The sequence below is a fragment of the Dreissena polymorpha genome, chromosome 13 (genome assembly GCF_020536995.1).
Source record: "Dreissena polymorpha isolate Duluth1 chromosome 13, UMN_Dpol_1.0, whole genome shotgun sequence".
NCBI classification, from domain to species: Eukaryota; Metazoa; Mollusca; class Bivalvia; order Myida; family Dreissenidae; genus Dreissena; species Dreissena polymorpha.
This window is the reverse complement of record NC_068367.1, coordinates 5,440,094-5,466,813: the sequence shown is the minus strand read 5'-3', so window position 1 is coordinate 5,466,813 and position 26,720 is coordinate 5,440,094. Positions and strand designations below refer to the sequence as shown.

Here is a 26,720-nt window from a genome sequence, read left to right as displayed (position 1 = left end):
CTTAAGGTAAGTCTAGTTTGTTTGGGGGAATTATACAGTGTTTCAGCGACCTCACACTACTTTCGGAGAAGGGGTCCGCAACCCTTAGGAGGGGGAATTTTTTGTAAATGGGGGAACTTTTTAATCAAAAACAACAAGTTTAACAACTGTGTTTAACTGTTATAAACATATATTTCTATATATGGGACTATCTATAGGACAAAAGAGTGGACTTTAACTCAATCTATATAACAGTAATCTAATTTAAATGTGGGTCAGTAGGTAGGCTTTTTTTTCTTACCACAACACTTAATTGAATATTTAACTCAACAAGAATGTCATTATTTTTAGGTATCAGCAGTGTGAAATGCATGACGACATAGTACTAACTTTAAGATATAGTTCTTAACAAATAGATGTTTGATCCAGATTGTCTTTATCTGTAAATTATTGTACAAATAAATATTCTTTGAAAACTAAAGACTGCATTTTGAATAAAGCATTTATTGACTAGAATAAATGTAGATGAAACAAAACATTAACAAAAACAAGAGCACCGCCTTGCGGGTGCAGACCGCTCATCTATTTTCTTTTTAAAGGTGAAGGGACTCTCAATTTCAATCACAAAGGAGGGAGAGGTGGAGTGAAGAGGGGTGCATAGTGTGGGGGTGTGGACATTTATTACATTATCTTCAAAAAATGCACACAAAAAAATGCAAAAAAAAAGAAAAAAAAAAATTCGGGGGTGGGGGGGGGGGGGATGGGGGGGAGGTGATTCTTAGGTGTGATGGTTGGACGGTATTTCAAAAATAAAATAATAAAAATCAATATTTGTGTTTTTTAACCATTTAAAAAAAAAAATTGTTGGGGGTGGGTGGGGTGGGGGGGTATAGCGTGAGGGTGTGGTGGTCATTTGTGAGATGATCTTAAAAAAAAAAAAAATTAGGGGGGGGATTCGGGGGGGGGGGGGGGGAGGGCACAGGGGATGGTTTGGGTGGAGTCTATTGTGGTATGTCAGGTAAAAGTAGTTTTGTCAAAGTATCAATCAAATCTAATCATAAATAAAGAAGTTACGGCAATTTTAGCAAAATTTAATAATTTGACCTTGAGAGTCAAGGTCATTCAAAGGTCATGGTAAAATTCAACTTGTCAGGTACAGTAACCTCATGATAGCATGAAAGTATTTGAAGTTTGAAAGCAATAGCCTTGATACTTAGAAGTAAAGTGGATCGAAACACAAAATTTAATCATATATTCAAAGTTACTAAGTCAAAATTAAAGGGCCATAATTCCGTAAAAATGACAACCAGAGTTATGCAACTTGTCCTTTTACTGTACCCTTATGATAGTTTGCGAGTGTTCCAAGTATGAAAGCAATATCTATGATACTTTAGGGGTAGTGGACCAAACACAAAACTTAACCAAATTTTCAATTTTCTAAGTATAAAGGGCCCATAATTCCATCCAAATGCCAGTCAGAGTTACATAACTTTGCTTCCACAGTCCCCTTATGATAGTTAATAAGTGTTGCAAGTATGAAAGCAATAGCTTTGATACTGTAGGAATAAAGTGGACCTAAACACAAAACTTTACAAAATTTTCAATTTTCTAAGTATAAAAAGGGCACATAATTCTGTCAAAATGCCAGTCAGAGTTACATAACTTTGCCTGTACTGTCCCCTTATGATAGTTAGTAAGTGTTGCAAGTATGAAAGCAATAGCTTTGATACTTAAGGAATAAAATGGACCTTAAAACACAAAACTTAACCAAAATTTTCAATTTTCTAAGTATAAAAAGGGCACATTATTCTGTCAAAATGCACGCCAGAGTTATCTAACTTTGCCTGCCCAGTCCCCTCATGATAGTAAGTAAGTGTACCAAGTTTTTGAATGCAATAGCATTGGTACTTTCTGAGAAAAGTGGACCTAAACGCAAAACTTAACCGGACGCCGACGCAAACGCCGACGCCAACGCCGACGCCAAGGTGATGACAATGAGCTAATAACAGTTCTGAACGATTCAGACGTTTTCCGCAGTTGCGTAAATTTCGGACATAAAATTCGGATGCGGATTTTGTAACAGAAAACGCTTTTGCTTTTATCTGTAAATTACTGTACAAATAAATATTCGTTGAAAACTCAAGACTGCATTTTGAATAAAGCATTTATTGATTAGAATAAATGTAAATGAAACAAAACATTAACAAAAATAAAAGTTATGAACGATTCAGATGCTTTCCGCAGTTGCGTAAATTTCGGACATTAAATTCGGATGCGGATGTCATAACAGAAAAAACTTTTGAGTCGGCGGTTAAAAAACAGGGTCGGTTGGGTAACCGGAAACAAGACTTCTTTTTTGTTAGCCTATATTGGACAAAATAACGGATATAACGGACCGTGATACCGTAAAAAGTTGTGTATAAGGCCCACTTTTTTACCCCAAAATTTCATTTTAAAAACTTGATGCGCGTTATGCACAACTACAGCCATGCCAAGACATTTTTTCCCTGTCAGTTACCCAGTTGCGGTAATTCGTATCATTCTGTTTCCCGGTGTTTAAACTGTAACTATGTTAATAATAGTGTTTTATTTACGATCTGAATAAGATTGACAAACATTATAAAGTTAACATAAATATTTTTTATCTTTTTCAGGTACGTACAGAGCATTGAAATCAAATAAATTTGAAGAAGAGAATGAAAAACAAGGAAGACATTTTTATTTAAATGTTATTGTTTTCCAACAATATTATACCCTACTGTACTAGGGTTACACAATTTATTTGGAGGCACTTGTCGATTTACAATAGTATGTCGGCAAGGTCTTTCCCGATATATTTATAATTTTATTCATGCTTTTCAAATGTGTTCATAAAATTGATGCTGTGTTTGTTTACACGTTTTCATACGTCTTGTCAAGATTGAGGATGTGGTTATCGAGCAATTTGCGTCACCTGTCAAGTTTTGTGTAGCTGGGCTATTATCAAAACATGCCAAACGGCTTCACACCTCTAATTGTTTGTTTATCGCCGGTAATGTCGTAATGGTGTCGAGAAGTTTGAGTCGTTAAAGTTTCCTGTAAATTATAGACACTCGAAAAGAACGCATGATTATCAGCAATGTAAATAAACGCGCGGTTGTGACTAAGTCATGCATGAATAACCAGGTGACAATACCAATCGATAATGTCAGTTTCTTAGTTACAACTAATCCATCCGTTATGTGAACTCCTCCACAATAAAAACGTGGATAGTTACTTCGGAGACATATGATGAAAACCTTGATGGTATTCTCGTGGAAAGTGTGCGTTTCATGCACAATTCATTTAAATCCAAACATTTATTTTTATGCATAATATGATTAAAAAAAACACAGAAAACTAGTTGTATTGTTATCGTCTTTAAAATAATGAATAATTGAGGCAATAAAAGAACACGGAAGATCGGCAATGTAAATATAACGATTTTCAGTTAGCCTGTGGTACGGAATGTTTCCCCCAATTGTTTGCTTCAAAAACTTTTTTTCCCGATTTTTTAGCTTAAAAAAGTAGATGCGCGTTATACATAAATGCGCGTTATACACAGCGCTTTACGGTATATTGGAGTCAATTTGCAAACTATAAATCAGCATTTTTTTTATTATTTTTTTTTTACATTTTCTGAGGGGGAAAAAATCAGTTTTTGGGTGAAACAAGATGTGTTTGTGAAACACAATGTCCCTCTATATGACGTTTGACCTTGAAGGATGGCCTTGACCTTGACCCTTCACCACTCAAAATGTGCATCTCCTTGAGATACACACGCATTTCAAATATAAAATTGCTAGCTTCAATATTGCAGAAGTGACATTACATGAGCAATTTTGACCCATATATTTGACCTTGAAGGATGACCTTGACCTTGACCTTTCACCACTCAAAATGTGCAGCTCCATGAGATACACATGCATGCCAAATATCAAGTTGCTATCTTCAATATTGCAAAAGTATTAATAAAATAAGCGATTTGGGACACATATATTTGAACTCTGACCTTGAAGGATGACCTTGACCTTGACCTTTCACCACTCAAAATGTGCAGCTCCATGAGATACACATACATGCCAAATATCAATTTGCTATCTTCAATATTGCAAAAGTATTCATAAAATAAGCGATTTTCGACACATATATTTGACGTCTGACCTTGAAGAATGACCTTGACCTTTTACCACTCAAAATGTGCAGCTACATGAGATACACATGCATGCCAAATATCAAGTTGCTATCTTCAATATTGCAAAAGTATTCATAAAATAAGCGATTTGGGCCACATATTTTGACCTCTGACCTTGAAGGATGACCTTGACCTTGACCTGTCACCACTCAAAATGTGCAGCTCCATGAGATACACATGCATGCCAAATATGAAGTTGCTATCTTCGATATTGCAAAAGAATTCATAAAATGAGTGATTTTGGCCACATATATTTGACCTCTGACCTTGAAGGATGACCTTGACCTTTCATCACTCAAAATGTGCAGCTTCATGAGATACACATGCATGCCAAATATGAAGTTGCTATCTTCAATATAGCAAAAGTTATTGCAAAATGTTAAAGTTGGCGCAAACCAACCAACAGACCAACCAACCAACCAACGAACAGACCAACCAACAGACAGGGCAAAAACAATATGTCCCCCACTACTATAGTGGGGGACATAGAAAAATACTTTTCAGGTGGGGGACTGCAGCCGAAATTTGGCAGCAGATTGGATAGATTGAGGGCCCTGTGTTTTAACAGAAAATGTATCATAATGCTGCTGGTCAATTAAAATATAACACATAATGAAAGGGCCAGAGGCCCACGGTCGCTCACCTGAGACTTGAGGGAACTGAACTGCTCTCAGTAACTTTTGAGATGTTTCTGGAACCATTTTCAAAAATGGCCAAAATATCAATTAGAGAGTTTACAAAGTTTTACTATAGTCATATTATGAAAAACGCCTAGCCTGCCTGGCAGCCATGTTTTTCGACGAAGATGTAATCGATCATCTTATCGGCTTAGATAAACAATTAACACTGATTTGTACCTGAATGGTCAACAGATTTACCACTTTTATCGCAAAGCGGTCGCTTAATTCAAGACTTGGACATCAAATACACTAAAATCAGCGGTCGCGCTAGTCGCGTAAGACAAAAGTCGCTTAATACAATATGAAAATGTAGTAAAAACCCTCGGGCGGGATTCAAAGTGGTCGCATAAGACAAAGGTTGCTTAATTCAAGTGGTCGCAAGCACAAGATTGACTGTACATGGTGTCTTCTTCAATAAAGATGTTGATTCTGATTACTTATGACTTCATTCATAATGCTGTTTGATGCCATGCATATGCTGTCAGGGGATCCAATACCAAGGCTTATTTATGTATCTGCATAGTCGAAGAATAAGTAATAAGTGGGGTTTAAGATTGTTGCTGGATCCCAGAGCCAACTGTCTTCAGTAGAATGATTTTTTATATTGTAATTTTTACTAATCTGGCATTCTACTAAGCTCAAATGAGGACATTTAATGTTCTTAACCAGCTTCATAAAGAAGGGCCATAAAATAAAAGCTTTTTCTTCACTTTGACCTTGTGACCTTATTTTTGAACCCATTTGACCTTGTTTCATTTTCGTTTGAGATACCATTGGTGCAATTGTTGTAACCAAGTATCATTAAAATAGATATAAGACTCAGTTTCCAACTCATCCAAAATATCATAAAATGTTGCGACCATGTTTCATTAGCACTTGCCAGTAAATGCTCCTGTACAGAGAGTTCAATTATTTCCTTTTAATTGATGTAGTGTGCTAGTTTTTGAACCCACAAAATCCCTTTTTCAGACCCCACAGAGATGTTTTAGGGGAAAATGTTGGGACAAAGTTTCATTAAGATTGGTCAGTAAATCTGGTCTCTGCAGTGTTCACTAGGTAAATGTGTTGACTAAATACAATGCCATAGGCACAACAAATGAAAACAAAAGGTGATCACAAAAGCTCACATTGAGCACATCGTTCTCAGGTAGGCTTATAACATCGTCATGTTTTATTTTTACATGGTTTACTTGCAATCTCTTGCACGACGGTTACATTACATTCACCTCTGTGTTGGGCTCAGAACGGACTATTGTTATGAAAGTGTCTCATTTATGTCATGATCATTCCAAGCGTTCATCATTGAGGTTACAGAATACTAAACAATCTCTTGCACGACGGTTACATTGCATTCACTGCATTAAAGAAAACCATCTCATACCATGATATCTTATATCAGTCTTAATTCATTATTATAAAATTGATATGTTTTTTTTATGTTAAGAAACCAACATACATACACACGTCGAAGCAATTCCTAACGTCACTCAAAAAAAATATGTTCAATTGTTTACATTTGTGAAGTGCGTGGAATGATTCCATCTGCGTAAATGGGCAATAAATTAGTTCCAAAGAGTTGCATTAAAACTCGCAAGTTTTTTCACGATTTATCGTACATTTAAAAGTCATATTTCTTAATTTAATGCATGCGATCTTAAATATCCAATCAAATATACGTTGAATGCGTTTGTTTGGTTTTATCTATTTTATAGACAAAATGGAGGGCTGAGCCTTTCGCAGAGTTGTATGTGAGAGCAAGGAACGACAACTCTGCGTGGAGATTGGGTTTACTTGATGTTTGTTTTTAAAAAGTTTAGAACATATTTCAAAATACAGAATAATTTTCCAACAGTTTGGTGTGAGCCCAAAGTCTGACATTTCGAAGCCAAGCTCCAAAACGTTTGCAGTGAAATAAAAAGGCTTTTCATTTAATGGTTTGCTAAACCTATTCCCACTGTATGCAAGGGGAAGAATTTTCAATAACTTGTGTTGAAACCCGCAACTTCATCACCAAAATTCAAATTGGCCTTGCTCTGGAAAAATGGGGCTTAATGCATCTGCATGCAAGATTAGCATGTGCAGTCTGCAATTAGGGACATGCAAGATTAGCATGCGCAGTCTGCAATTAGGGACATGCAAGATTAGCATGTGCAGTCTGCAATTAGAGACTATCTGCATGCAAGATTAGCATGTGCAGTCTGCAATTAGGGACTATCTGCATGCAAGATAAGCATGTGCAGTCTGCAATTAGGGACTATCTGCATGCAAGATAAGCATGTGCAGTCTGCAATTAGGGACAACATTTTTTGCTTTTATGGAATTTTAAAAGGCAGTTTTTTCTTCACAACAATCCAGTCTATGCAGTAAGTGTAATTCCTGATAAGCCTTTGCTGACTGCACAATCTTATATGGGACAACACTTTATATAATGTACATGCAATCTTATATGGGACAACACTTTATATAATGTACATCTTTGCTGACAGCACAATCTTATATGGGACAACACTTTATATAATGTACATCTTTGCTGAAAGCACAATCTTATATGGGACAACACTTTATATAATGTACATCTTTGCTGACTGCACAATCTTATATGGGACAACACTTTATATAATGTACATCTTTGCTGACAGCACAATCTTATATGGGACAACACTTTATATAATGTACATCTTTGCTGACTGCACAATCTTATATGGGACAACACTTTATATAATGTACATCTTTGCTGACAGCACAATCTTATATGGGACAACACTTTATATAATGTACATCTTTGCTGACTGCACAATCTTATATGGGACAACACTTTATATAATGTACATCTTTGCTGACTGCACAATCTTATATGGGACAACACTTTATATAATGTACATCTTTGCTGACTGCACAATCTTATATGGGACAACACTTTATATAATGTACATCTTTGCTGACTGCACAATCTTATATGGGACAACACTTTATATAATGTACATCTTTGCTGACAGCACAATCTTATATGGGACAACACTTTATATAATGTACATCTTTGCTGACTGCACAATCTTATATGGGACAACACTTTATATAATGTACATCTTTGCTGACTGCACAATCTTATATGGGACAACACTTTATATAATGTACATCTTTGCTGACTGCACAATCTTATATGGGACAACACTTTATATAATGTACATCTTTGCTGACTGCACAATCTTATATGGGACAACACTTTATATAATGTACATCTTTGCTGACTTCACAATCTTATATGGGACAACACTTTATATAATGTACATGCATTGGGTTCAGTTTTCCCAGAGCTAGGCACCTATGTAGCATGTTCTGACCTTTGTGATTTGAGTTCCATCCTTGAACAATTGAGGCAAAAGAGCTGGTTTCTTTGGTGAGACAAAACTTGGAACAAAGTATGCTGCACAAAGTTTGAGTCTTGTAGTTAGAGGATTAACACACTGTTTTTTCTATAGAAGACTGTCTGTAGCTTATAACACTGTTTTATTATATAACATTATTCAATATTATCCGTGCTCGGGAGCTTCTACTTTTAAAGTTCTTGGAATTGTGTTTGATGTTAACTTAGAAAACATGATAATGATAAATTTGGAGAACAAAATTGAAAGTATTAAAAGAACAATAAGTCATTGGAACCGTACAAATACAACACCGCTTGGAAAGATAACTATTGTCAAATCATTGCTTCTTCCTTTACTAACTCACTTATTTGTATCACTACCTACTCCAAGAATAGACATCATCAAAACAAGTAGTCAACAATTTTATGATTTCGTTTAGGCAGGACCAAGCAAAACAAGGGCTGTTTGTAAAACATGCATGCCCCCCATATGGGCTCTCCGTTGTAGTGACAGCCATTGTGTGAATATGTTTTTGTCACTGTGACCTTGACCTTTGACCTAGTGACCTGATATTCAATAGGGGTCATCTGCGAGTCATGATCAATGTACCTATGAAGTTTCATGATCCTAGCCATAAGTGTTCTTGAGTTATCATCAGGAAACTATTTTACTATGTCGGGTCACCGTGACCTAGACCTTTGACCTAGTGACCTGAAAATCAATAGGGGGTCATCTGCGAGTCATGATCAATCTACCTATTAAGTTTCATGATCTTAGGCATAAGCGTTCTTCAGTTATCATCCGGAAACCATTTTACTATTTCGGGTCACCGTGACCTTGACCTTTGACCTAGTGATCTGAAAATCAATAGGGGTCATCTGCGAGTCATGATCAATGTACCTATGAAGTTTCATGATCCTAGGCATAAGCCTTCTTGAGTTATCATCCGGAAATCATTTTACTATTTCGGGTCACCATGACCTTGACCTTTGACCTAGTGACCTCAAAATCAATAGTAGCCATCTGCGAGTCATGATCAATGTACCTATGAAGTTTCATGATCGTAGCCATAAGCGTTCTTGAGTTATCATCCCGAAACCATTTTGCTATTTCTGGTCACTGTGACCTTGACCTTTGATATAGTGACCTGAAAATCATTAGGGGTCAACTGTGAGTCATGATCAATCTACCTATCAAGTTTCATGATCCTAGGAATAAGCGTTCTTCAGTTATCATCCGGAAACCATTTTACTATTTCGGGTCACCGTGACCTTGACCTTTGACCTTGTGACCTGAAAATCAATAGGGGTCATCTGCGAGTCATGATCAATGTACCTATGAAGTTTCATGATCCTAGGCATAAGCGTAATTGAGTTATCATCCGGAAACCATTTTACTATTTCGGGTCACCGTGACCTTGACCTTTGACCTAGTGACCTGAAAATCAATAGGGGTCATCTGCCAGTCATTATCAATCTACCTATCAAGTTTCATGATCCTAGGCATAAGCGTTCTTGAGTTATCATCCAGAAACTATTTTAATATTTCGAGTCACTGTGACCTTGACATTTGACCTAGTGACCTGAAAATCAATAGGGGTCATTTGCAAGTCATGATCAATCTACCTATCAAGTTTCATGATCCTAGGCATAAGCGTTCTTGAGTTATCACCCGAAAACCATTTTACTATTTCGGGTGAACGTGACCTTGACCTTTGACCTAGTGACCTCAAAATCAATAGGGGTCATCTGCAAGTAATGATCAATGTAACTATGAAGTTTCATGATCCTAGGCCTAAGCGTTCTTGAGTTATCATCCGGTAACCACCAGGTGGACGGACCGACAGACCGACAGACGGACAGACTGACCGACCGACAGACAGACCGACCGACATGTGCAAGGCAATATACACCCTCTTCTTCGAAGGGGGGCATAATAAAAGCTAGTGTAATTGTTAATAAATGTAACAAAGGTGGGCTTGATATGACAGATTTATGTTCTTTTGAAAAATACATGAAAATAACATGGCTTAAAAGATTATTGTCAGCCGACGGAAATTGTTATACACTTGTTAAGTCGATAATAGATTTCAAAACTATGTTTAATACTGGCAAAATGTATGCAGAAAAAATATGTTTACACTTGAAAAATAAATATTGGCTCTATGTTATTAAAAACTATGTTTTGTATATTGAAAAGCTGACTATAATAAATTGTAATGATATCCTCGATTTTACTATCATAATTTTAAAATTAACAATAGTCATATTTATATTAAAAGTCTTCATGATCGAGGTATTCGTTTTGTGAGAGATATTATGACAAAAAAATATTTGCTTTATTTCCAAAGAATCTTTGGACCAACATGTTGGAACAAACATACATTTCTTATTATACCAAGGATTAACTAGTATTATAAGTAAATATATAGAACCTTTTGAAGATATGCCGAATTTGGATAATAAAACTCAAGGGCCTATATTACCTACATACATAAAAAATAGTAAGCAGCCCAAAAGAAGAAAAACATATCTATAAAATCTTAATCCAAAACAATGACATTCCAGCTTGTCAAACAAAATGGAATTCAGAATGTGTTAATATTGACTGGAAAAACACACATGAACTCGTGTTCAACCTAACTAAAGATACATATATTAGATGGTTCCAATGCAGAATAGTCCACAGAATCTTAGGAACAAAATCACTTATGTTCAAAATGAGAATTGCTGCCAATAATCTCTGTACATTTTGTAATAATGAAGTTGAAAATATTATGCACTTGTTCTGGTACTGTCCATATTCCCAAGAAATTGTTAAATTTGTTGTTGAGACTTTTCATAGAAGAAGACCAAGCTTAACTATTGATTGAACATGTCAAGATCTAATACTTGGAATCACAACCCCAAAAATGAATGATTTAAACATTGTGTGTTTAAAAATTAAAAGGTATGTTGTTCATTGTCAGAAGAAAAACAGAATCCCTTCAACTTTTGGACTTGTAAATAGCATGAAACACAATTTCGAAATATATAAAACCATATTTAAAACAGATGATGAATTATGAGACTGGTCCCTTATACAAATATTTGTAGACATCTCCCATAACAACAACACTAATCATATTAACACATAATCTAGATAGTATAGTATTGTTTGTGAATTCTGCATTTTAAATGTATTTTACACTATACAAATCAGCACTTAAGGCACTTAAGTTACCTTTCAAATGTGTCATATATTACAGACAAAAGATACACATTTCTACAATTAAAATTTATATAACATGTACAAGCACATTAGTTGGTATACTGCTAGAAATATTAAATTGTATGAATTGTATATGAATGTATGTTTCATAACAACAAACATGTATGCTGTTAGCAAATAGCTGTACTTAAATATTATGTAAATAACATGCTTGCATGTATGTATGTTGTCTCTTACGGAAAGAATAGCCTATGTGTTTATGTACCCATCTAATACATGTCTTATGTAAAAATATGCTTGTATGTATGTCTGTAATATCTTAGGAAGAAAAAAAGAATAAAATTTATCCGTGCTCTGTGAAAAAGTGGTTTAATGCATGTGCATAAAGTGTCGTCCCAGATTAGCCTGTGTGTTACTTTCCACCTTAACTAGAATTTAGCTAAGAAGAGACTTTCTTTAAACCAAATATATCATAAAAGTGGAAAGTATTGTCCCTGAATAGCCTGTGCAAACGGCACAGATATGTCCCTGAATAGCCTGTGCAAACGGCATAGATATGTCCCTGAATAGCATGTGCAAACGGCATAGATATGTCCCTGAATAGCATGTGCAAACGGCACAGATATGTCCTTGAATAGCCTGTGCAAACGGCACAGATATGTCCCTGAATAGCCTGTGCAAACGGCACAGATATGTCTCTGAATAGCATGTGCAAACGGCACAGATATGTCCCTGAATAGCCTGTGCAAACGGCACAGATATGTCCCTGGATAACCTGTGCAAACGGCACAGATATGTCCCTGAATAGCCTGTGCAAACGGCACAGATATGTCCCTGAATAGCCTGTGCAAACGGCACAGATATGTCCCTGAATAGCATGTGCAAACGGCATAGATATGTCCCTGAATACCACGTGCAAACGGCACAGATATGTCCCTGAATAGCATGTGCAAACGGCACAGATATGTCCCTGAATAGCCTGTGCAAACGGCACAGATATGTCCCTGAATAGCCTGTGCAAACGGCATAGATATGTCCCTGAATAGCCTGTGCAAACAGCACAGATATGTCCCTGAATAGCCTGTGCAAACGGCACAGATATGTCCCTGTATAGCATGTGCAAACGGCACAGATATGTCCCTGAATAGCCTGTGCAAACGGCACAGATATGTCCCTGAATAGCATGTGCAAACGGCACAGATATGTCCCTGAATATCCTGAGCAAACGGCACAGATATGTCCCTGAATAGCATGTGCAAACGGCATAGATATGTCCCTGAATAGCATGTGCAAACGGCATAGATATGTCCCTGAATAGCCTGTGCAAACGGCATAGATTTGTCCCTGAATAGCATGTGCAAACCGCACAGATATGTCCCTGAATAGCCTGTGCAAACGGCACAGATATGTCCCTGAATAGCCTGTGCAAACGGCACAGATATGTCCCTGAATAGCCTGTGCAAACCACACAGATATGTCCCTGAATAGCCTGTGCAAACGGCACAGATATGTCCCTGAATAGCACGTGCAAACGGCACAGATATGTCCCTGAATAGCCTGTGCAAACGGCACAGATATGTCCCTGAATAGCCTGTGCAAACGGCACAGATATGTCCCTGAATAGCATGTGCAAACGGCATAGATTTGTCCCTGAATAGCATGTGCAAACGGCACAGATATGTCCTTGAATAGCCTGTGCAAACGGCACAGATATGTCCCTTAATAGCATGTGCAAACAGCACAGATATGTCCCTGAATAGCACGTGCAAACGGCACAGATATGTCCCTGAATAGCCTGTGCAAACGGCACAGATATGTCCCTGAATAGCCTGTGCAAACGGCACAGATATGTCCCTGAATAGCATGTGCAAACGGCACAGATATGTCCCTGAATAGCATGTGCAAACGGCACAGATATGTCCCTGAATAGCATGTTCAAACGGCACAGATATGTCCCTGAATAGCCTGTGCAAACGGCACAGATATGTCCCTGAATAGCCTGTGCAAATGGCACAGATATGTCCTTGAATAGCCTGTGCAAACGGCACAGATATGTCCCTGAATAGCATGTGCAAACGGCATAGATATGTCCCTGAATAGCCTGTGCAAACGGCATAGATATGTCCCTGAATAGCCTGTGCAAACGGCATAGATATGTCCCTGAATAGCCTGTGCAAGAGGCATAGATATGTCCCTGAATAACCTGTGCAAACGGCACAGGTTAATCTGGAACAACACTTTAAGCACATGCATTAAACCCCCTTTTCACAGAGCACAACTCATATCTATTGCCAGATTTCTATGGTCCAGGAGTCTTAAACAAGATGTGATGTCATGCAAGAACAAATGTATTTTGGTTTTCTGTTTCTATTTCTATTGCATCCACAAATCAATGAATGGAAATGTGTCAACCTGTCAGTATATTTACTCTTATGATTAATATGGCTTCTATATATGACACACTATAACTTGGAATAAGAGATCATCTTGGAATACACTGTGTTTTTGCAACAATTCATTATATGCAGTTGAAACTGTTGTGTTTATTGATCTGTAAACATTATTAGTGAAAAAGTAAATCTCATGTATTCATTTATTTATTTGATTAAAATCCTAAAAATGAAATCATTCCAATGCACACCTACATGAAAAATGCAGTCAAAATGATAAAAAAATCCCATCCCTGTGCGTGCAAAAGTAAAAAAAAAACCTGCTTATTAGCTTATTATATTTGAACCATGCTCTATGAAAAGGTGGTTTAATGGATGTGCATAAAGTGTCTTCCCAGATTATCCTGTTCAGTCCGCACATGCATCAGGGACAACACTTTACACCTACACTAATTTAACACTTTACACCTACACTAATTTGACACTTTACACATACACTAATTTTAGACTTTACACCTACACTAATTTTTGCTAAGAAGAGACTTTCATTAAACGAAAAATATCATGAAAGCGGATGCACAGGCTAATCTGGGACGACACTTTACATGCACGCATTTCACCCCTTTTTCACAGAGCGAGGCCCATTTGAATTATAAACAGATTTATACAAACAATACATCCAGAAAAATGAGCAGTTTTGGATGAAAAAATCACCAAAATGATATAAAGTTCTTCCAAATTCACATACTTTTGTGTTGCATTGTCTTTTTTGCTAAACAGATGTGAAATGTGTGTGAACCACATTACCATATAGTATTTCTTGTACGTAAAATTGATTATTATTATATTTTTGTGAATAAATCAGGCTTATTTGTCATTAAAGTTGAAACTTACAAACATTATGGGCATGTTTTTTCTATTGAACAGTAAAACACATTGAAATTTATCACAAGCAGAACTGAGGCTGGTGAAATTTACAACTGGCCTGTACATTTTTCCTCTTCAGAAGAAAGACTAGGCTGTAAATTGTGACCCTTTTGATACCCAAATATCAATAAGATTCCAGAATAACCCATATTTCAATAAAGCGAAGAAGGAATATGAAACATGTCCAAAATTATTTTTCCCACTAACAATCTTTTCAAGATATCCTGCTGTCAAATAAAGTCCCCTTCAAATCAACAGCATGAGACAAAATATAATTTTAGACTGAACACCATTGCTGTCATATTAATCATGTAACTGTCACATTGTATGAGTTTTCTAGTTTCATGCATGATTAACGGAGCCTTATTAAGACTGAATAAGAGACAGCTAGACAATAATGGATTTAGAGTTGAAAAGAATGTGGTACTCATCTATTGATAAAGCTACTGACTTATTTGTTAGTTTAAATTTTAAGAAAATTGTACAATAGCTTTCTGCAAACATGTTTTGTAAATGTGTAGCACTTATATTCATTATAAATCTAAGTGTTTGTTGTCCCTTACCAGTTATTGTTTTCATAAATGCTTTGCATATACATTAACATTTATATTTTATTTGTACAAGTTAAAACTAGGATTTTCAATCTCTGGAATTGTCACCTGTTGATCGAAAAGTATGCTTTTACATGGAACACTTAGCAGTGACCAATAGGCATGCTTGTAACACTGAGCAGTGACAAATAGGCATGCTTGCAACAATGAGCAGTGACCAATAGGCATGCTTATAACACTGAGAAGTGACCAATAGGCATGCTTGCAACACTGAGCAGTGACCAATAGGCATGCTTGTAACACTGAGCAATGACCAATTGGCATGCTTGTAACACTGAGCAGTGACCAATAGGCATGCTTGCAACACTGAGCAGTGACCAATAGGCATGCTTGTAACACTGAGCAATGACCAATTGGCATGCTTGCAACACTGAGCAATAACCAATTGGCATGCATGCATCACTGAGCAATGACTAATTGGCATGCTTGTAACACTGAGCAGTGACCAATAGGCATGCTTGCAACACTGAGCAGTGACCAATAGGCATGCTTGCAACACTGAGCAGTGACCAATAGGCATGCTTGCAACACTGAGCAATGACCAATTGGCATGCTTGCAACACTGAGCAGTGACCAATAGGCATGTTGTTACATTGAGCAGTGACCAATAAGAATGCTTATAACGTCGAGAACTTAAACAAACAAGGGCTGTTTGTAAAACATGCATGCCCCCCATATGGGCTGTCCGTTGTAGTGGCAGCCATTGTGTGAATACGTTTTTTGTCACTGTGACCTTGACCTTTGACCTAGTGACCTGAAAATCAATAGGGGTCATCTGCGAGTCACGATCAATGTACCTATGAAGTGTCATGATCCTAGGCAAAAGCGTTCTTGAGTTATCATCCAAAAATCATTTTACTATTTCGGGTCACTGTGACCTTGACCTTTGACCTTGTGACCTGAAAATCAATAGGGGCCATCTGCGAGTCATGATCAATCTACTTGTGAAGTTTCATGATCCTAGGCATATGCGTTCTTGAGTTATCATCCGAAAACCATTTTACTATTTCGGGTCACCGTGACCTTGACCTTTGATCTAGTGACCTCAAAATCTATAGGGGTCATCTGCGAGTTATGATCAATCCACCCATGAAGTTTCATTATCCTAGGCGTATGCATTCTTGAGTTATCATCCGGAAACCATTTTACTATTTCGGGTCACCGTGACCTTGACCTTTGACCTAGTGACCTCAAAATCTATAGGGGTCATCTGCGAGTCATGATCAATCTACCCATGAAGTTTCATGATCCTAGGCGTATGCATTCTTGAGTTATCATTCAAAAATCATTTTACTATTTCGGGTCACCGTGACCTTTGACCTATTGACCTCAAAATCAATAGGGGTCATCTGCGAGTCATGATCAATGTACCTATGAAGTTTCATGATCCTAGGCCCAAGCGTTCTTGAGTTATCGTCTGACAACCACCTGGTGGACGGACCAACAGACCGACCGACAGACCGACCTACAGACCGACATGAGCAAATCAATATACCCCCTCTTCTTCGAAGGGGGGCATAATTATTATTAATTTAATTACCTAAACCTGTAAATGTTTCGTTGCATTCTCTTTGACCATAATTAAATGTGAAATCCAAAACATGCTTTTGAATTTAAATGTTAACGCAACGTTATCAAATTCTAGCTTCAAATCAACAGTGCGCAAGTCATGTATATTTTGTGTGTTAGTTTCATTCTTTGTTCCAATAAAAAGCGCGCGAAAAATATGCTGCTTATGTAAAACGACACGTTTCCACATGGAAAGCGTGGGTGTTTTGATTGTTGTATACAAACTAAGTAGCATGGAGACATTTCAAATATTTTATTTTTGGTTAAAACTTTTGTTGTTCATTTTAACTAAATTGTATCACAAATGTTTTTGCATAGACATTTCCTCAAAATTAATTTAAAATCAAACATGCTGTATTTTTATCGTTATGGTTTTTAGATGATGCATTATTGAATAAGTATACTTTAGACAGTACTCAGTAAAAGGGAATTTATTATTTTGACATTAGGAGAAACTGTCTCATTGGGAATGTTGCTGTTTTACGTTACCAACTTACTATAGAGGAAAAACGCTGGACCAATAGGAATGTTAATAACATTAAGCAGTGACCAATAGGCGTGTTGTAACACTGAGCAGTGACCATTAGGCATGCTTGTAACAATAAGCATTGACCAATATGAATGCTTATTACATTCAGCATTGACCATTTAATAGGCATGCTTGAAACATTTAGCAGTGACAAATAGGCATGCTAGTTACACTAAGCAGTGACCAATAGGAAAGCTTGTTACACTGAGCAGTGATCTATAGGCATGCTTGTAACACTAAGCATTGACCTATAGGAAAGTTTGTAACACTGAGCAGCACCAATAGGCATGCTTGTAACACTGAGTAGTGGCCAATAGGAAAACTTGTTACACTGAGAAGGGACCAACAGGCATGCTTGCAACACTGAGCAGTGACCCTATAGGCACGCTTGTAACAAAGAGCAATAGACTTATGGGGTTGTTTACCCTCGGGACTTCGGTTAATAAACCATTGCCCAAGCACACTGCTTAACATTAAAACTCTGCATTTAAAAGGTCGAAAACGGCCATAAAATGGACAGCCCGATTTTACTGGGCTGTACCATTTATACAAATATAAAACTTTGCAGTGTTGGTGCGGTGCTTAAATAAAAATCTAGTAGTTTAAAAAATAGCTTTACACTGGCTGGGCCTAACCCTGTTAAAAAGCGGCGTTTTTATTCGTTGATAGACTTTTAAAACGATGGCGCTGATTGGCCAAAATTTCTTATTAAGAATTACAAGTAGGTCAATCCGTTCAAAAATAGAATTTTCCCACGGCGGACAACCTAAGCATTGCACTTTAAAAAAAGTAAACAATAATAGTTTCTATGCAGAAAATATAAATGAAAGAAAAATGATAATTACATCCAAAAGAACTTTTAAAGAAATTCATGATTTGTTTATGTTATGCTACTTTAATTCTTATTTATTATTAATATTAGTATGATGTTGTTATTATATGATTGTTGTTTTTTGTATTGTTTTTTTAAAGGAGAGAGGGAAAGAATAGCAATGAGCAATGCCCAATAGGCATGCTTGCAACACTGAGAAGTGACCAATAGGCATGCTTGCAACACTGAGAAGTGACCAATAGGCATGCTTTTAACACTGAGCAGTGACCAATAGGCATGCTTTTAACACTGAGCAGTGACCAATAGGCATGCTTTTAACACTGAGCAGTGACCAATAGGCATGCTTTTAACACTGAGCAGTGACCAATAGGCATGCTTTTAACACTGAGCAGTGACCAATAGGCATGCTTTTAACACTGAGCAGTGACCAATAGGCATGCTTTTAACACTGAGCAGTGACCAATAGGCATGCTTTTAACACTGAGCAGTGACCAATAGGCATGCTTTTAACACTGAGCAGTGACCAATAGGCATGCTTTTAACACTGAGCAGTGACCAATAGGCATGCTTTTAACACTGAGCAGTGACCAATAGGCATGCTTTTAACACTGAGCAGTGACCAATAGGCATGCTTTTAACACTGAGCAGTGACCAATAGGCATGCTTTTAACACTGAGCAGTGACCAATAGGCATGCTTTTAACACTGAGCAGTGACCAATAGGCATGCTTATGTGCCTCCATAGCTCAGTCGATAAGGCGCTTGCTGAAATCCAGAGGTCTCAGGTTCGATCCCGGGTCGGGGCACATACATGCCAGTCATGTTTCAGCGGAATGCTGACTGACAAATAAAGGCTTAGCTCGGCATTAAGACGTGTTTGTTTGTTTTTTAACACTGATCAGTGACCAATAGGCATGCTTTTAACACTGAGCAGTGACCAATAGGCATGCTTTTAACACTGAGCAGTGACCAATAGGCATGCTTTTAACATTGAGCAGTGACCAATAGGCATGCTTTTAACACTGAGCAGTGACCAATAGGCATGCTTTTAACACTGAGAAGTGACCAATAGGCATGCTTTAAACACTGAGCAGTGACCAATAGGCATGCTTGCAACACTGAGAAGTGACCAATAGGCATGCTTGTAACACTGAGAAGTGACCAATAGGCATGCTTTAAACACTGAGAAGTGACCAAAGGCATGCTTGCAACACTGAGAAGTGACCAATAGGCATGCTTGTAACACTGAGAAGTGACCAATAGGCATGCTTTTAACACTGAGAAGTGACCAATAGGCATGATTGCAACACTGAGAAGTGACCAATAGGCATGCTTGTAACACTGAGAAGTGACCAATAGGCATGCTTTTAACACTGAGAAGTGACCAATAGGCATGCTTTTAACACTGAGAAGTGACCAATAGGCATGCTTTTAACACTGAGAAGTGACCAATAAGCATGCTTGCAACACTGAGCAGAGACCCTATAGGCACGCTTGTAACAATGAGCAGTGACCACTAGGCATGCTTATAACACTGAGAAGTGACCAATAGGCATGCTTGTAACACTGAGCAGTGACCAATAGGCATGCTTGTAACTTTGAGCAGTGACCAATAGGCATGCTTGTTACATTGAGCAGTGACCAATACACATGCTTGTTTCACTAAGCAGTGACCACTAGGTATGCTTATAACACTGAGAAGTGACCAATAGGCATGATTGTAACACTGAGCAGTGACCAATAGATATGCTATAACATTGAACAGTGACCAATAACCATGCTAATTACTAGGGATGGCAAAATTATTCGAATATTTGAATATTCGATTGAATGGTCAGCATTCGAATTATAAAAATGATATTCGCATATTCGCATTTTTTTTCCCTAACGTTATTTCACCAATATTTAATGACCTGCGAACCGCTTACAAAAATGCAACCGAAATCACCTGGGAGTAACATGTTTGACGTGACGTTCTTCGTGTCAAACTGATAACGCGGCCCGTATCAGTGTTGATTGCGCAATGCAATATACACGCTCTAAGAAAGGCCCCGACTGTTGTTTGCCAATGGGGTGCCAATTTACGGTTTCAATTGACTGGCGAATAATAATTACGTTTTGTGATCACAGTATGTACAGCCATTAAAATGTGTGAATTACTCAAATCGCACAATGCAATATACCTACTATAAGAAAGGGCCCGAACTGTTGTTTGTCAATTAGGTACAAATTAAGGGCTTCAATTTACTGGCGAATAGTAATTTAGTTTTTGTGATCACAGTTTGAACAGACATTTAAATATGTGAATTACTCAAAAGTAACAGATGATATAAATTAAACAATCATCAAGGAATCATAATTCAAATCTGAAAATGCCACCAGCCCTTTCTGCAGTATGGAATACTTTACACGGTCTGTGGATAAGAAGACCGCAACGTGTTATGTGTGTAAACGTAGTTTTACATATGCGCGGTCTGCTACAAATCTGTGGAATCATTAAAAAATAAAATTCTATGACACGATGTTTTTCATTCTATTTGTGCCCGATCACAGTATCGGTCATAGTATTAGACGACAGCGATACAATTATTCGATAGCAACGTTAATAAACAGCCTCGTATTTAGCAAACAGATATAACTTACAAACCAATGGAAATTAACACATAACAAGGAAAAATCAATCCAGCCGTTTTATGCGAATATTCGAATATTCGATTGAATGAATTTGCGAACATTCGAATACCGATATTGGTATTCGATGCCATCCCTACTTATTACATTAAGCATTACCAATAGGCGTGCTTGTAACATTGAGCAGTGGCTTGATTTCATCAAGATAAACATTCTGACCAAATTTCATACGGATTGGATGAAAACTGTGACCTCTATTGTCTACACAAGGTTTTTCTATTATTTGACCTAGTGACCTTGTTTTTGACCCCAGATGACCCAAATACAATCCCATCCCAGATTTCATCAAGATAAACATTCTGACCAAATTTCATAAAGATTGGATGAAAACTGTGACCTCTACTGTCTACACAAACAAATTGTTGACGGACGCACGCACACACGCAAGCACAACGGACGCCGGACATCACACAGTCACATAAGCTCACCATGTCACTTCATGACAGGTGAGCTAATAAAAAATAATCACACTTTTGTCCGCATGGCAACAAAGAGGTCCGAGGTTCAATTCTCATTAGGGACATGTTCTCAGGAATGTTCCTAACAAACTTTGTGCTGGTTTTTTCATGTACTCGAAATTGCCTCTATTAACCAAAGCTTTCTATACAATCAAGTTAATATAAAGGTCTGGCTCTAGCAAAACAAGGCTTAATGCATTTGTGTAATGTGTCATTCCAGATAAGCCTGTACAGTCCACAAAGGCTAATAAGGCTTCTGTTTTGATATGTTATTAATTTAAAAGATTTAGTCACTTCCTAGCAAAAATGCAGTTTATAGAGAATACTAGGTCGGTCCCGAATAAAGCAAAGTTTATTTTGCGAGGCTTAGAAAATCTGAACCACGAGCCTTGGCGAGTGGTTCAGATTTTCGTGCCGAGCAAGATAAACTTTGCTTTATTCGGCACCGACCTAGTATTCGATTTATCCCATCAATTTTCTTAGACGTAAATTATTTCTTTAAACATAGAATAGGAAAATCGAACTAGATCTAGACGGAAAATCCCAAAGATATTTTAAGCAAACATTGTTTCATTATTTTAATCGTGTCGCGCCTAATACATTACAAAAAGATCAGTAACCAACCTGTTTTTCGTTTATCATACCTCTACGTCCCCGATTTTTAAGAAATAATGGAAAAAAAGACACTAAACAACTGCATCTTTAGCGTGAAACAACATGCATTGTGTCGTATGACGTATTAATAATGACGTCACGAGTACGCGCACTTAATATTTGTAAATAATGTTTATTTGCTTTTTGAGTTGCATTATGTGTAAAAACTGTATTACATCTTGGTATCAAATTGTTTGTTTTGTTGAATCTGATTCGATTTTACTAAAAATGATTACTTTATAGTTGATTCCGAGTAATATGAACATTCTTCGCCGGGCGTGACAGCTATATTTCAGCACTGCTGAAATAAAGGTAAATTTATTTCACAGTGGTTTATTTCGACAATGCACGTCTGATGATGGGATAAAAGCAGAAAGTGTCATCCCTGATTAGCCTGTGCAGACGGCAATATATGAATTTGGCATGAAGGTCCACACAGACTATTAAGGGACTGCACTTTCCGCCTAAACTGGAAACTTAAAAAAAAAAGACCATTTATAAGGAAAATTCCATAAAAGCGTAACATGTTGTCCCTGATTAGGCTGTGCGGACTCCACAGGCTACTCTGTTACAACACTTTACACCCATGCATCAAGATTGGTTTTCCCAGAAACAGGCTCAATAGGTTCAAACTAGGTAAGATTAATTTTGCTGAGTCACTCACCCTCCTTCTTATAGTACAGGATCTCGACCTGTTTCTCCTCCGACCCCTGCAGTGCATCACGTATCTGCATGATTGCCATGGCGCTGGTGAGCGGTCCGTGCAGGAAGTCACACAGGCACGCCTTCTGCATAACCTCGGCGCGGGAGTACCCTGACAGCTCACAGAAACCATCGTTACAAAAGATCACAGGACTCGACTCTATCTGGGCATTGGCGATCACAAACTTGCGATCTGAAAATATATATGATCTCTGTAAAAACTGGGCTTAATGCTTGTTGTAACGTAATGGTACCAGATTATAGCCTCTGTAGTCACACAGGTTAATCAGGTTTGACACTTTCCACTTAATAAAATTTTTTGTTGTATAGATATCTCTTTTGAAATCTTAGTTAGGCGGAAAGGGGCGGCACTGATAAGCCTGTTCATTAAACGATTCAATAAAGAGATTTGCCTCCACTACGCTTCAAACCAGAGACTCTGAAAGAAAAAACTTACACTACCACTGTACCAATCTGGCATTTAAATTAATTATACGGAGTTTGAAATGCTATGTTGGTAATACATGTTTTTGCAAAATTATCTATGAAAAGCATCACAAATACTTATTTTTTCCAATTTATATGAATTTTCAAAAACAACCAAAAATTTATAAAAATGTTATTAGTCACAAATACATACAATTTGTTTTGATTGGTCATCATTTATTTTTTAATTTTCATTTTGCCAATTCATGCATGTTAAAGTCCATTTAATATAAAATACAGAAGAAAACTAAATGTAACTACATAATTGTTCCAACCATAGATATATATACTAGAGCTGCAACGATTCGATCCGATGCATCTAAAATCGGTTTTAAATGCGTTGATTCGATAAGGATACCAACCCTACCAAATATGATTCAATTCTTTAATATTAAAACATAGATACGTTAAGCGCGCTGTAGGCTGACTATTTGAAACGGAAAGGTATAGGTTTTATCTTGACCTGTAATTACGACGCGCACCATTAGTAACTTATTATCCCCACGTTTTTCGGAGAAAAAGTGGGGATACTGTGGTGATGTGCGTCTGTCCGTCCGTCCGTGCATCGATCCTGGCCACCAGTGCTCCTCCTACACTATAAGCACTAGAACCTTGAAACTTACATGCATGGTAGCTATGAGCATATCCGACGGTGACAGTGACGGAATTTTGATCTGACCCCTGGGTCAAAAGTTATGGGGGTTGGGGCGGGCCGGGTCAGAGATTTTCACTCATTTTTTTATGTTATTTTACATGAACTTCTTTATTTCTGCACCGATTTACTTCAAATTGATAATAAGCCTCTCTTATGACAATACGGTCAATCTCAACTATGCATGGCCCCATTACCAACCTTGAGGCGCCCCGGCCACATAGGCCACGCCCACCCAAAATTGCCTTTTACTATAATTTCTTCATTTCTACACTGATTCACTTCAAATTGATACTGAACCTCTCTTATGACAATACCGTCATCTCAGCTATGCATGGCCCCATTACCAACCCTGGGACGCCCCGCCCACATAGGCCATGCCCACATAGGCCACGCCCACCCAAAATTGCCTTTTACTACAACTTCTTCATTTCTACACCGATTCACCTCAAATTGATACTGAACCTCTCTAATGACAATACGGTTAATCTAAACTATGCATGGCCCCATTACCAACCCTGGGGCGCTCCGCCCACATAAGCCACGCCCACCCAAAATTGCCTTTTACTATAATTTCCTTATTTCTACACCGATTCACGTCAAATTGATACTGAACCTCTCTTATTACAATACAGTCAATCTCAACTATGCATGGCCCCATTACCAACCCTGGGGCGCCCCGCCCACATAGGCCACGCCCACCCAAAATTGCCTTTTACTATAATTTCTTCATTTCTACAACGATTCACTTCTAATTGATACTGAACTTCTCTTATGACAATACGGTCAATCTCAACTATGCATGGCCCCATTACCAACCCTTGGGCGCCCCTGGGTCAAACATAAGGCGTGGGGATACACATCGGCTTCTGCCGCGCCATTTCTAGTTACTTTAGTCATCCAATCAATAAACGCGTTACGGTCTACTTTTGGAAAAAGCGTCAAAATGGCTGAAAAAGTTGTGGGTGATAAATTGAAATTATCAGATGCGCCTAAGAAGCTAAGTCAAAAGTGTGGCAGTATTTTGGGTTTCCGGATGGTAGCCCTCCCGATAAAGCTATGTGTAAACTGTGCTACACGAACAAGGTGTATCCTAAGTCCGGCTCAACCACTAATCTAATGCAACATGTCAAACGCAAACATAATGTTGATTCAGCAGGAGATAGCACCAGTGCAACTACTCAAGTCGCCAGCCTAATTATAATTTATTCATTTATTATATTATTGTGTAGTTAACGCAATATTCTAGTCAGAAGTTTATTGATAATAATATTGAGTTCCTAATTTGCTATTCTTGTTTTTGTGTTTTATTGAAATATTGAAATAGTTTGTAAGAAAATTGGCAGTTTCTTGCTAAATATTTGTTACACATGTTAATTTAACCCACTGTCAACAGTTTTTAAAACACTGTTGAACCAACAAAACTACGGTCAAACCTGTCCAAGCGACCACCTTCAATTAGAGACCACCTGTCCATAAAGACCACAACGATTTCCTCCCGAACGATTTCACTATATATTGTACCTGCGAATAAAGCCCACCTGCAAACAAAGACCAAGGACCACCATTTTACATTCCCAAATGTCCATTTTGATACCTAACAAAGACCACTTCAATCATAACAATCAACGATTTCGCAACTTTCAATAACAAAAAAGGCCTGCATGACGCTGTAATAGTCACGTGATAAACATCTAACCAGTAGACTCGTCAGTCGCTATGGAGATATTGGCAAGTGAAAGTTTACTGCACTCGATAGCAGTTGTTTGTTTATTTAACACACATTGCTTCTTGGTAGCCGCCTGCTTCTTTTATGCATTTATCAGTCTGTCGAAAGTGTAAGAAGTTGCCTTAGTATTTAAGTGACTCGGGATTAATGAACTAATTGCCGAAAATATCAAACAAAAGTTTGGGGCTTTCCTCAACTCATAAAGGAAATTTACGGTTACGTTACTATTGCAATGCCAATTACATACATACATTTTGATATTCATTCCTTTCTTAAATTTCTCCGTGATAAGACGTGCAAAGATTATCGATACGGAATTTGTCAGTTCAAGTACATATTCATGTATGCCAATAGTTATTTATACATGATATGATCAATGAAATAAATAATAAAAACATAAGGAAATTGAAATAATAAATATAAAATCAAAACTGTGTTCTCAATCCTTTATGACATAATACATGCATAAGTATTCAACCATTTAAGCAATAGAGCACATACATAGATAAGGTACCTGTTAAAATCCTACTAGCATATTTTGCAAAGTTTCAATCGACCGTGCGAATAAAGACCGCCTGTGAACAAAGACCACAACGACCAAATCCCTTAAGTGGTCTTTATTGACAGATTAGACTGTATATCTAACAAACACACACATGCCAAAGATATCTAGGAATGCAACACATTTGAACAGAAATGTTTATTTTGAGGCAGAAGAGTGAATTTATAATAAAACTAGGTTGAAAGATGAATCGAATCGAAACAATGGGTATTGCACTGTCTGAAATCGAAATCGAATCAAATCGAGCTGTTGGAGAATCATTTCAGCTCTAATATATACATAAACTAAGTCTATTTGAGTTATAATATTTGCCGTATTATATGATATATATATGTAATAATTCCTAATAGAATCAAGCAAATTAAATACATACATGCCATAAATTTTAAGATCGATTCCGGGACATTGAGCTCAATTTTCCGGGACTTTTGCCGATTTTCCGGGACATGTATACATATAGCGATATATAGAGACATATATGC

General features: G+C 37.4%; 1 protein-coding gene across 1 annotated transcript in view; it reads right to left on the bottom strand.

Moving 5' to 3' along the window:
• LOC127855433 (potassium voltage-gated channel subfamily H member 6-like) overlaps nucleotides 1–26,720 on the bottom strand; it is a 110,815-nt gene that overhangs the window by 8,698 nt on the left and 75,397 nt on the right. Inside the window, exon 2 of the mRNA XM_052391014.1 lies at nucleotides 22,772–23,002. Coding sequence (XP_052246974.1) covers nucleotides 22,772–23,002 — 231 coding nt within the window. The remainder of the gene's footprint in view (nucleotides 1–22,771; nucleotides 23,003–26,720) is intronic.